The 13,501-nt window shown below is 48.0% G+C and overlaps 1 protein-coding gene across 2 annotated transcripts in view; it reads left to right on the forward strand.

Moving 5' to 3' along the window:
* CYP4F22 (cytochrome P450 family 4 subfamily F member 22) overlaps positions 1 to 13,501 on the forward strand; it is an 82,453-nt gene that overhangs the window by 46,260 nt on the left and 22,692 nt on the right. Inside the window, exons 3-6 of one of the 2 annotated variants that reach the window (XM_069971281.1) lie at positions 7,642 to 7,786; positions 9,786 to 9,839; positions 10,228 to 10,355; positions 11,529 to 11,650. In XM_069971281.1, the coding sequence (XP_069827382.1) occupies positions 7,642 to 7,786; positions 9,786 to 9,839; positions 10,228 to 10,355; positions 11,529 to 11,650 (449 nt within the window). The remainder of the gene's footprint in view (positions 1 to 7,641; positions 7,787 to 9,785; positions 9,840 to 10,227; positions 10,356 to 11,528; positions 11,651 to 13,501) is intronic. The other variant, XM_069971280.1, reaches the window with a different exon arrangement.

The raw sequence follows: 13,501 nt of genomic DNA on the forward strand, positions 1-13,501 counted from the left end.
TACCAAAGGTTCGCTACCCAGAGTGCTATTGATGCAGCTAGGCCTGAAACGCCTTCGCCTCCACCTAGGGCCCCGCAAGACTTGGCCAGGTGGCAGACCATCCAGGAAGAGTCCCGCGTCCTGGGGGAGATCTATGACTACCTCTCTACTGGTCGGGTCCCCATGCGGATAAAGAGGCCCTATCCTGATGTCGAGCTAAGGCGACTCTGGAGGCAAAGAAAGAGGCTCTTCCTACAGAAGGGACTGATCCTGCGGAACTCTCTTGACCCAGTCTCTGGGGAGAGGTGCCACCAGATCCTCATTCCCCGACGAGACGCTAAGATGGTGCTAGATGCCTACCATGACCGGTCCGGTCATTTCGGGGTACACAAGACGGAGGCCACTATCCGACAGCGGTTCTACTGGATCGGGATGAGGGCTGACATCGAGAACTGGTGTGCCGAGTGCCCTGCCTGTAATATCTCCAAAGCTGGGGGAAGAGAAGTCAGGGCCCCTTTGCACCCAATCACCTCCCACCGGCCGAATCAGCTAGTCGCCCTGGACCATGTGAAGCTGGCCCCTACAAGATGCGGGTACACCTACGCCCTCACCATGGTCGACCATTACTCCAAGTGGGTAGTCGTGGTACCTGTCAGGGACTTGACCGCCAAGACCACCGCCCTTACTTTTTACAAGGAGTATGTAAAGCACTATGGGTGCCCAGAGTCTCTGCTGACGGACCGGGGTCCGGCCTTCGAGTCGCAACTTTTCCAGGAGCTGTGTGCCTACCATGAATGTAAGAAGCTCCGTACCACGGCCTATCACCCTCAAGGGAATGGTCTGTGTGAAAAAGTTAACCAGGTCTTTATCAACATGCTCCGAACGGCTTCAGTGACGAAGAGAGTAGAGTGGCCCCACTTGTTGGATGAACTAGTGGAGATCTATAACAATACCACTCATTGTTCCACTGGCTACTCCCCGTTCTACCTGATGTTTGGCCGCCAAGGCCAACTTCCTCAGGACCGTGCTCTTGGAGTCCAAGCTCCTGACACCTTCAACCCCCTACCTGAAACTGACTGGGTTCGGGAGCATCAGAGGAGAATCCAGGATGCCCGGGAAATTGTTGACCGGAGGATGGGGGAGGCTCAGCAGCGCCAAGAGGATGCCTACAACCAAAGGGCGAATGCCACACCACTACAAGTGGGAGATAAAGTTTGGCTAAAGAAATATCATCGCTCTCACAAACTTGAAAGCCTTTGGGAGCCTGAGCCCTATGTCATCTCTTCTATCCCTTACCCAGAGACTGATGTGTATGAAGTAAAAAAGCCAGGCCTAGCCCTGCAGACGGTGTACCGGAATAGGATAAAACGTTGCACTAAGGAGGACCTACAGGGCCTTACAGCACCGTGTCCGGTACCTGCATCCACACCTCCGGCTCCCCCAGCAGCTCCAGCTAAACCTCTCTCTCTGGAAGAAATGTTCCAAGTTGAACCGTTCCTCATGGCCATAGGCTATCCAGCGGTCCCTGTGCACATTCCAGTGGCCCCTCCACTTCCAATTGTGCCTCCAACAACTCCATCTCTACAACCAGACACTGGGGGTGATCTTCCACCTGTACCTGCACCAATCACTGTTGAAGAGGATCCTCCGCTGAGACGGTCTGAGCGCTCTACCAGAGGAATTCCTCCACTTCGCTACAGAGACCAGAGTCCTTAACTGTTTCTGTTGTCTAACTGTTTAATTATTCCAGTTCCTGCAACGTTCAAGGTTCGTGCCTGGTCCTCCTGACCAAGTTCCCTGTACTAACCAGCCATGAGCTGATGGACACTTACAATAACAAAAGGTTCTCTAGTGCCTGTCCCAGAGCCTTTTATATGGACAATGTCTAATTGCCTAAAAGAGACTCTACCTAACAGAGACACTTAACCCATTCCTTCCTAATGCACTTTCCTGTGATTGTGTGTTCCACACAGGGTATTATTGCACTTATTTCATTATTGCACTTATTGTACTATTGCATTCCAGTGTTATCGAAATCTTTGTATTTCCTCCTCTGAGTAAGCACAAGGTTATTTAGATTGCCTCAGAGTAGAGTGCCTCTTTTGTAAAACAGTATATTTTCCAGTGTCTAAGACAGATAGCTCTTCCTCTGAGTAAGAGAAGTCAGTATATATATATATACCTCAGAGAAAGTCCAGTTTATGTAGGAGTGTATTTTCTCATCCAGTCTCATTATTGTGTATTATTATCATATCTATAGCTGGAAAGATTTAGTTGAGCCAGTTTGTATTCAGATTTTTTCTCAGATTTTCATTCAGATTTCTCTCAGGTTTCATTCAGATTCATGTGAGCCAGTTCTCCTCAAGACCTCGCAGTATTTGTTGTCCCTTGTGTTTCCCTTCCTTTTGTTTCCAGTATTTGTTCACCTCTGTCTTGTCCCAACACAGTAGTAATCACACATAGTTGTCACGGCCGCGGCGGCGTCCCGCGTTCCGGGCCGCCGCCGCGACCGCTTCCTGCCCCATGCAGCAGCCGGTGTCCATAGTCGGGGACCCGGCGCTGCTATCACCTCGGCCCCGGGGGGCGCCTCACCTCTCCACGCTCCTGTCTCCCGCTGTGCCGGCCGGCGCGCGCGTCCCCGCCTCCTAGGGCGCGCGCGCGCCGGCTGTCTCAGATTTAAAGGGGCAGTGCGCTCCTAATTGGTAGTTGCACCTAATCACTCCCCTATAAATCCCAGCATGCCCTGTCCCCTGGGTTGGAGCCTCTACATGCTTCCCATAGCGTTTGGCCCAGCTCCCTGTTGTTCCTGAGTCCTGTCCGTTACCTGGTCCCAAGTCCCTGTTCCTGAGTCCTGTCCGTTACCTGGTCCCAAGTCCCTGTTCCTGGTTCCTGTTTCCCTGTCACTCCACCTGTTCCCGTGTCCAGCCTGTCACGTGCGCTCTCACCTGCAGACCATTGCCTGTGCCATCTCCTGCCACGCCTCGCCTGCCGACACCAGCAACCAAGCCAGGGGTAGCGACCTGGGGGTCGCCTGCCGCAGCAAGTCCATCCCGCCTTGCGGCGGGCTCTGGTGAAAACCAGCGGCCCCTTAGACTCCGCTCCCTGGTGAGGTTTGTGCCATCGCTGGTGCCGGTCCAGTGGATCCACTACTCCAGGCGTTACAGTAGGCTCCAACCATGGATCCCGGCGAGGTGCCTGATCTCCGTGATGTCGCCAGAGTGGTCACTCAGCAGGCGCAACAAATCCAGAAGCAGTCACAGCAGATCCAGCAACTCACTGCCGCCTTACAGCAGCAGACTACTGCCCAGCGCACACCACCTCCTGACGCTTCTTCTTCACTCCGACTGGCCCTCCCAAGCAAGTACTCTGGGGACTCTAAGTTGTGCAGAGGATTCTTGACTCAGTGCACCATGCACATTGAACTTTTGAGTAGTCAGTTTTCCACCGAGCGCTCTAAAGTGGCTTTCATCATCAGCCTATTAGAAGGTAGAGCCCTGGCCTGGGCCACGCCACTGTGGGACCGTGATGATCCAGTTGCTGCCAATCTCCGGGCCTTCCTATTCGAGTTTCGCTCCGTCTTTGAGGAACCTGCCCGTGCTTCTTCAGCCGAGACTGCTCTCCTCAACCTCTCTCAAGGCAGCTCCTCTGTTGGTGACTACGCCATCCAGTTCCGCACCCTGGCAGCCGAATTGGACTGGAACGAGGCCGCCCTATTGGCCACCTTCAAGAAGGGCCTGTCTAGTCGTGTGAGAGACGTGCTCGCTGCCCGAGACCTGCCTACCTCCCTGAACGAACTCATTCTACTGGCCACCCGAGTTGATACTCGTTTTTCGGAGAGGGAGGAGGAGGTTCGGCATGAACATTTACTAACCCGTTCCCGTCGCCATCCCCAGCTGGCGCCGGTTTTCCAGAATCCTGACCTTTCGATGTCCCAACCCTCTCCTGAGATTCCTATGCAGGTGGAACGGGCTCACCTGACGCCTGATGAAAGAATCCGGCGCCTGGAGCAGAATCTCTGTCTCTATTGCGGTGGTTCCGATCACTTCCGGCTGGGATGTCCCCTACGTCCCCAAACATCCGGAAAATGCTCGCACCTAGGTCCGGTGGGACAGGTGTCCCTAGGTGTGAATGCCACCATTCCAAGTCTGTCTATGCCAGTTTCCATCCGGACTCTCTCAGGACGTAATCATCAGACTACTGCCTTCCTCGATTCTGGGTCAGCAGGCAGTTTTATTGCGGCAACATTGGTCCAAAGATGGCGGCTACCCGTGACCCGACTAGCCAGGCCCCTGTCTATCTCCTCGGTCACAGGCGAAATTCTTACCGACCGTGTGTACTACCAGACCGCACCTTTAGTCCTCCAGGTGGGTCCTTTACATCAAGAAGAGATATCCTTCTACGTCCTGCCCCATTCTTCCCCCGCGGTCCTCCTGGGACTCCCGTGGCTGCAAGAACATGCCCCTCAACTGGACTGGAGAACCGGGGAGATTCTCAGTTGGGGTCAGGACTGTTCCAACCAGTGTCTCAGGTCACCTCAGACCAAGTGTACTATGTCGTTTCCTGTCCCAGCCAAGCCTCTACCCGACCTACCGGCAGAAGACCAAGACTCGGCGGATGCCTTCTCTGCCGAGGTGTACCCTCTCTCCGTACCCAAGACTAAGGTCGTGTCCTCTCACCACCGGGAGAACTTACAGAAGGTCCTCGTCCACAGACCCACAGTCCCTTGCCATGTTTTACCGCCTGATCGCCTAGCACCAGTCGTCACCTCCTCGCTTCAGAGAGTACCCCCCGGAAAGACTCATGTTCACCCTGCGCTTCGAAGAGGTATTTTGAAGTGGGGTCATTCTTCGTTGGAGGCCGGGCACCCTGGAGTCCGTAAGACCGGCCAACGGATCTCTCGCCACTACTGGTGGCCTAGTCTGTTTCAAGATGTCAAAGACTTTGTGGCTTCCTGTGCCATCTGCAGGCAAGAAAGAGGGGGAGGCCAAAGGGGGGGGGTACTGTCACGGCCGCGGCGGCGTCCCGCGTTCCGGGCCGCCGCCGCGACCGCTTCCTGCCCCATGCAGCAGCCGGTGTCCATAGTCGGGGACCCGGCGCTGCTATCACCTCGGCCCCGGGGGGCGCCTCACCTCTCCACGCTCCTGTCTCCCGCTGTGCCGGCCGGCGCGCGCGTCCCCGCCTCCTAGGGCGCGCGCGCGCCGGCTGTCTCAGATTTAAAGGGGCAGTGCGCTCCTAATTGGTAGTTGCACCTAATCACTCCCCTATAAATCCCAGCATGCCCTGTCCCCTGGGTTGGAGCCTCTACATGCTTCCCATAGCGTTTGGCCCAGCTCCCTGTTGTTCCTGAGTCCTGTCCGTTACCTGGTCCCAAGTCCCTGTTCCTGAGTCCTGTCCGTTACCTGGTCCCAAGTCCCTGTTCCTGGTTCCTGTTTCCCTGTCACTCCACCTGTTCCCGTGTCCAGCCTGTCACGTGCGCTCTCACCTGCAGACCATTGCCTGTGCCATCTCCTGCCACGCCTCGCCTGCCGACACCAGCAACCAAGCCAGGGGTAGCGACCTGGGGGTCGCCTGCCGCAGCAAGTCCATCCCGCCTTGCGGCGGGCTCTGGTGAAAACCAGCGGCCCCTTAGACTCCGCTCCCTGGTGAGGTTTGTGCCATCGCTGGTGCCGGTCCAGTGGATCCACTACTCCAGGCGTTACAATAGTCTTACCTAATATTCACACTGGTCCATACATATTGCACCTTGGATACCCTTTCGTGTGTTTGGCCTATTGAGTAATTGTGTTGTATAATTGACCGGTATGTAAGGGGCCCCCATGTATGTTTGCTTTTATTATTTTGTTATTTTCTCTTCCAGGTATCCAAGACACTACTCAGACACGCCAAGGTAGTACACAGGTCTTCACGTTCTCCTCCAGTAGGGTAACACATGTAACAGAAAACCTACTGTCTAACTGGCTGGAATATTGAGGGTCCCCCGCCAGCAGTTAACTTGTCCTGGCTTACACGTCAGATGGTTCACGCACTAGCTACCTGGTCGCCAGAGTACGTTAGGCACCCCTAGGTGAAGTCCTGCCATTAGGGTTTCTCATTCTCTCTCTCTTCACACCTGTGCCTTGGGCGTGGGAAACACACACCTCATCACACTCACTCTCATCATTCATTCCTGTTGTTTGATTGTCCAGTCTCTTCATGTTTGCTGCCTTCTAGATTCGCCGAGGTCGGCTCAAATTTGCTAGGGAGGTATGCAGTGTCCCAGAACATGCAGACTACTACTCCTATTATGGCCATTTCTATTGCTGTGTCAATGCCTGTTCTGGTAAGTGTTTGCACTGCAACTGCTGCTGGTTTTCCCCTAGTATTCTCTGGTAATGTGCATTTTCATGTGTATTGTCATGTATTCCTGTGTATTATTACAGTGTACAGTGGTATGCAAGGCTGTTGATCACGTGACCTGTAACCATGGTTCCTCCAATGGCCGACTAGTTCTGGCCAGGAGCAACCATGTGACCTCCCACTTCCTCCTAACAAGTTAGTCTTCCCCCTGCTTCCAAGCAAGGAGGATGTGTGTCGTCCCTCTCCTGCCTCAGAGGAGTTGGGCTTCTTCTCTGCAGCCTCTTCACCATAAGAAGAGTGACTGATTCTGCTGCTGTATTCAAGTCTTCGGCTGTATCTGCCTGCTCAAGTGACCGGATTCTTCTCTCTCATCTGGGTGTCATTCCGTTATCTCTCCTCATCGCTGCAAGGATTCACAGCAAGTATTATTCTCAAGCTAATCCACCCAGCAACGCTATTTCTCTCATACTCCTACTCCCATCATCCGGCACGTATTCTCACAGCCTATGCAGCACCACTCCTGCTTTATTTGTCAAAGCCTGCTATATACCCGGTTGCATCCGGACAGAACTGTTGCTACTAGTTACCTCATCTATAATAAAACCGCTGTTACTGAACCCTGGCATTGGTGTCCACTAACTGGTGCCCTGACTAAGTTCAGCGAAGAATCGCATGCCCATCATCACCCGCAGATTCCTCAGACCGGCCCTACAGCTGTGCTGCCCTCAGGCCTATACCGTGACAAGTATAACCCCTGCAGCTGCCTCGGTCATTGCCCGCTCATAACACCAGCAGTGCGGAAGTGGCCCCCAGGGGCCAGGGCATCGCAAGTACGTCCTCCATCACAGGTGATAACAAGTTCAGAAATTACACCTGCGTGAGGGACAGCTTTCTGATATGGGATGTCTTACTTGTCTTGCGTATATAAGGAATTACTTTGTATTTCATTTTTGCCATGATTAAGGGAGATCATCCCGAAATGCATCGGAGTGATTTTTAATCTTTGTTATGTGTTTTTATGGACAAGAAATAAAATTTCGGATATCTTATATGGAGCCAGGGATCCTCTTCTTCATATTATCAGTTAAGCTACATCGCTTCAAGATTTTTACATGAATAGACCGGCGATAGCGCGGCGATGCCTGACTTGAAGCGCTGGAGGTCTTGCATGGTCCGATATCGGCCCGTATAAAAAGACCTTAAGTAACATTTTTACTTTAACAGTTTAAAACTTTTTGGTTGATGCTTTTCAGATAACATATCCCATATCTGTTCATTCTGATTCCTGGCTGTCAACTATTTGACTGTAACTTCCTATCACTCTAGATTAGGAATACAGAAGAAGGATTACTGGTGGTGAACGGTTTGGTGAAGCGTTACATCTATGGCTGCTCCTGGTGGTTTAGTTTTTATTATCCCATCGTAAGACTTTTCCATCCTAATTACATTAAGCCTGTGCTTCAGGTACCAGGTAGTCTATCCTTTCTGAAGATATTGTCTCAGCTTCAAAAACATGTCTGCTTTGCTTTGCAACTGCAAATAAAAAAGAGAGACAAAAATATACATAGAGGGGGGGAATTATGAGGACTGGCGTACTCGTACACCGGTCTTAACTTAGGCCCCACCCCCTTTTCCCCATACAGATTCCCCACCCAGCCTCCTAGTGAATTTGAGCGCCCGAACCTGCACCCGGCACACCAAAACTACCCCTGCTTCCAGCGTAGGTGTAAATCATGATAAATTAGGTGCAGGAGGAGGCCACACCTCCTCCCCACCTTGCCATATCCCCCCCTCCCCGAGCTCCTCCTGCCTGCCCATCTGGCGAGCAAGGCATATGGCAGGCGTACGCCAGGAAGAAGGGGCAGATCTGGTGTACACCTCAGATGCGACCTTCATAAATGTCCCCCAAAATGTACAGTTTTAGCTGTAAGAGAATACCTTTTGTGATAAGTCCCAGAGTTTTTGGCCATGTTTGAAAGGTGGGGTACAACAAATCGGAATCTCTACATCTGCCATATGACATTGCTAAAAACTATCAGACTGTGTTCAAATCACATGCGTTGTACATGTTGAATGCATGTGTCTAGAGCCGTATAGTCTGATAAACCCTCTTATACAGTGGGCAACCACAAAACAAAAAACACAATGGGGGAGATTTATCAAACATGGTGTAAAGTGAGACTGGCTCAGTTGCCCCTAGCAACCAATCAGATTCCACCTTTCATTCCTCACAGACTCTTTGGAAAATAAAAAGGTGGTTTCACTTTACACCATCTCCCCTAATAAGGCTATATTCCCACTATGTCTTTTTTTTTTTGGCTGTTTGACAGACGTCTTTTAGGACGGCCATCATTTTTAGTTCAAATAGTGACCGTTTCATTTCATGACGGACGTAATTCTATAAATTATGACTGTTGTTACGAAGTAATGGCCGTTATTTGGCCATTATTAGTCAAACAGTGTTACTTGCCCCATTTTTTGTAACCATGGGGGACTGACCCTGGCCTGCAGTGTCCCTTCTATGGGTGTATGGATGTAAGGCAATGCTTTGGCTATGATAGCTTGTGATGATGCTCTGTACTTTGTGACAGCAAAATACACCACCAGTTTGGTTGCATCTGTGTACAGTATGTTGCCTTCCCTTTTGTTGTTCAGAATTGTATTTGTGTTTTTTTAAGTTTTTTTGTTTCCACTGCTTTGTGTCCATCACTATTACTACATGTATATAATATAATGCTCCTGCTTTAATATTTTGTAGTATTCTTAATACTCTTTAAAAAAAAAAATAATAATTAGTACTCTTGCATACATTACACATGTCATGACTGGTCCTTCCTACACAGAGCAGTGAATTGAACCTGATTTAATATTATCTATTATTGATTCACATTCACATACTTACAAATGTGTAGTTGTTAGACTATATATCTGTATGATTTGCGATGTTGCACATTTATAGACTCAGACGCTGGCCTTCTATATAAATATAGGACTTATCAATGATATGTATCAAGTTATTTCAAAAAACTTTTCCACAGGCCCCCATTGGGATAATGATCAGGCAAGGGCAAAAAAAAAAAATACATACTCAACCTTCACTTGTTTCTGGACCAGCCTTATCGCTTCTCCAGACTGCCCAATGGAAGTGGTCACTGACGTCCCTGTACATTCCACACAGGACATGACAGGACAGCCCATCACTTGTATCAGTGGTCAGGTACTTGCAAGTGACTGTTCCGGCCAGTAATGGTTGCAGCAACCTATCCTGACTTTACAAGATCATAAAAGAAGTGGTGGGGTTGGACCAAGAGCATGTGGAGAAGTTGGTATCTTCCTTCTTCTCAAACCAGAAAAGCCATTTAACTTCTTCATAATTCATATGTGCTACTTTATTCACATTCATTATTGTGTATTTGAATATATTGACCCTAATTTTTTTTCCTTTCTTGTTTTTTTTTTCTCTTTTACAGCTGCCATTGCACCTAAAGATGAATTATTCTATGGCTTTCTAAAACCCTGGCTGGGTGAGTTTTTCCATATCACATTTCACAGTTCTATCATTTCAAAGCAGATGCCGGAGTTCCGTGTTTGTGCCACTGAACTGTAGAATATTCTTTGTGTGATATCAGTGTCGTAATGGAGTACTTGGGGCCCACTAGAGGAACTCATTCCTCTTCAGCCTAGTGAACTAGCACCGACTGCATACCGCGGGTCAGGTCGAAGTGCTGACAGATTCCCTTTAAAACTTAAAAAATATTGAGACTGTAAAGAAAAAAATCTATATAAAATATTAAAGTATCACACTAAATAATTGGTAGGGAGAGTTGCAAGTAGAGATACAGTATGTAAGAAAAGTTTAAAATCAGCTATAACAGGTTCAATTAACTGATAATCTGAATAATCTGTATTTAGGAGATGGTCTTTTGCTCAGCCGTGGAGAGAAATGGGCCCGACACCGACGTCTATTGACTCCTGCATTTCACTTTGATATTTTAAAGCATTATATGAAGATTTTTAACCAGAGTACAGATATAATGCATGTGAGTTACATGGCGGTTGTAGATATAGCATAAAGGCAAATAATGAAATGACATGGTCCCTCCATAGTTTCTGATCTTACAGTGAATACAAATCTTTATTCGTCAGGTAATGGACACAGCTTGTTACAAGCAGGTATCAAAGCTGTATCATGTAACCTGCTGATCACATGTGTGTCCTTAAGGCTTGGTTCACATTACGTTTTTTGTTTTTCATTCTTAAAAAAAAAAAAGTCATTTTATTTTACAGTAAGCTTTGTAAAGGGAAACTAACAGCAGGTTAGAAGCATCCTGCCTTCTGTTATGTTGCCATAGCACACAGGAAAATGAGAATGAAGGTAATTTAAAGTGTTTATTTAAAGTGTCACTGTCAGAAATCAATAGTACAAGCGATTTTGTAATTGGGTTCATTAGGCAAATATGCCATTATCTGCATTCAAAAAGCCCTTCCCCAGGTCCCCTCCCTCCTCTCTCTCATCCTCTGCTCATTGTCAGGAAATCTCGACTCTTTTACATCAGTCGAGTCCTGTGTAACCTATGGAGAGGGGAGGGGGAGGGGGAGGAGGGAGATTAATCCCCAGCAGAGCGCAGAGAACAAAGGATTACACAGTGGGAGCTGTGTGAAGCCAGTATTCAGGATGTCAGAGAGGTCAATGCTGACTTCAGAGGAGATAACCCGGAGATGTAGCTGTAAATTAACTCTTTGTTGTCCTGTTGTGGTGCCTCATCTCCCTCCACCCCTCCCCTCTCCATAGAAAACTATGAAGACAGGGGGGAAACTATGAAGACAGGGGGGAGAGCTTCAAACTGCTTTATCATGATAAAAATGCATTTTTCAGCTAAAAAAACCTATTACAAAGTTTCTTAAAATTGCCTGTACTATTGATTTCTGCAAAAAAATAAATAAAATAAAATTAAACGACAGTGACACTTTAACATGTACACAATGCGGTTTGGTGTGCTTGGTGCTGGATTACTGCCCTCGGTGCACCGATCTACCTGAGCGGCCCATCCCTCATGATTATTGAGGCAACACTTTACAGTGCCAGATAGATATACATGAGGAGACCACAGAGCCCTGTTTCTGCTCATAGTTCTCAACTACATGTGTGTCCTGAAATTTTTACATTTCCAGTGTTTTTAAAAAAATGTTTTAATGCTTATATATTTTCACAGGCCAAATGGCGCAGACTGTGTGTAGATGGCCCGGTGTCCCTGGATATGTTTGAACACATCAGTCTAATGACTCTGGACAGCTTGCTGAAATGTACATTTAGCTATGACAGTGACTGCCAAGAGTATGTAACTTTCTATATATCTATTCTTTAACAATTACTGTTTTTTTGTCTGAAAAGATAAGTACAGCTTTTAACCCCTTAGCGACTCATGACGTATCTGATACGTCATGGTGCTGCAGGGGGTGTTCAGAGCGGGGTCCCGGCTGACGTGTGCAGCCAGGCAGTGCCTCTATTAGCCGGCGCGGGTCCCGTTGCCGCGCCGGCTAATTAAGCCTCTAAGTGCAGCTGTCAAACCTGACAGCTGCACTAAGATGCTGTGCTCTCCCTGTCCCTGGTGTCCAGTGGGACGGATCCATCGCGGGGGGGGGGGGGGGGGAGATTCGTTTTTCCGCCCGTGCCGGGCCTCAGCATCGGAATGACGCTGATCCCGGCCCGGCAATAGATTCCTATGGCCTGCAGCAGGCCATAGCAATCTATGACCGATCTACAACCCAAAAGAAAGTCCTGCCTAAATGACATACAGTGCAACAAAACCATATAGAAAATCGAAAAAATTGCACAATTATTTAGAAGTATAACAAAGTCCTTTATTTACATAATTTACAAAAAATTTATAAAAACTAGGGAATTTCATGGGAAAAGACACAGATAACACAAGGCCAGAGGGGGAGAAAGATCACAGTGTGGTAAATCAATATAAAATTAGAAATTGTAAGTACTGCAATATTAGGTGTACCAACTGCAACACTACCATCTGGTGGTCACTGAAATTATGGTAAATGACAAGTATTTAACCTGCAATGCAATTACAGCATAGATGTAGTATAATAGAATATAGTATAATGGAGGAGAGACTGTTTGCGACCACACAGGTGAAAAACAAACAAACACTGAGATCTTACCCCCGTCCGGCCCACCAGCCCTGATGAAGTGAGCGAAACATGTTACATATCGTTGTAATCGTAACGACTTGAGGAACATATATAACAAGTCAGTTTTACCATAGGGTGTAAATGCAAAACTCCCCGAAATCCAGTTTCGCAGAATATGTTATGGAAAAATAATGCCTGTCATTGCAAAGTACAATTGGTTTCGCAAAAAATAAGGGCTCATGTGGGTCTCTAGGTGAAAAAATGCAAGCGCTATGGACTTTTAAGCATAAAGTGGAAAAAGCAAAAGTGCAAAAACAAAAATTGGCTTTGACCTTAAGGGGTTAAAGAGGTACAAATTGGTAATATAATAATAAGGAGTATTTCCATCTCAGAAACAGATAAGCCATCATCTTGATTTAGGGGTTTAACTATCACCATAGCCATGGTGGCTGCTGTGGGGCCCGTGGCATTGGGGGGCCTGGCAGGGCTGCTCTCCTAATTTAAAAGTTCTCGTTTACTCGGAATACTGTTCACACTATGTATATTTTGTCAAACTGATTAATAAGAAAATATACGTGCCGTTGACGCCTATGGTTTCGGCCGGGATCCCTAGTGGTGCTGCGAGAAACGCACGGATGCGCCCGCCCGAGTTCAGCTGCGCTAAACATCATGCGGCCGGTAATGCAGTACCTGCCGGGTTGATCTTTTCCGGCCGTTCCGTGACCTGGCGTGACCTGGTCACGGAACGGCGGTCTTTTACAAGGTCTGAACATGGCCTTTGTCCGTATCACTGATACATTATTCTTCAAATGTTATACATATTTAGACTCATGTGTGCTATCATGTTTTATTTTTTCTTGAGATATTATTTTTTGTTATTATAAGTATTGTTGATGGCTAGACATTATTACCATTGATCAATCACCAGTTAAAGTAATGTATGTTCACACCTATTTGTGTTTACTAGTATCAATAGTTTTATCAGTAAATTTTTGTTTTGTGATATTGCCACCATACTGGGACATTTCTCTTGTATATA

The sequence above is a fragment of the Dendropsophus ebraccatus genome, chromosome 5, assembly GCF_027789765.1.
Source record: "Dendropsophus ebraccatus isolate aDenEbr1 chromosome 5, aDenEbr1.pat, whole genome shotgun sequence".
Taxonomy (NCBI): domain Eukaryota; kingdom Metazoa; phylum Chordata; class Amphibia; order Anura; family Hylidae; genus Dendropsophus; species Dendropsophus ebraccatus.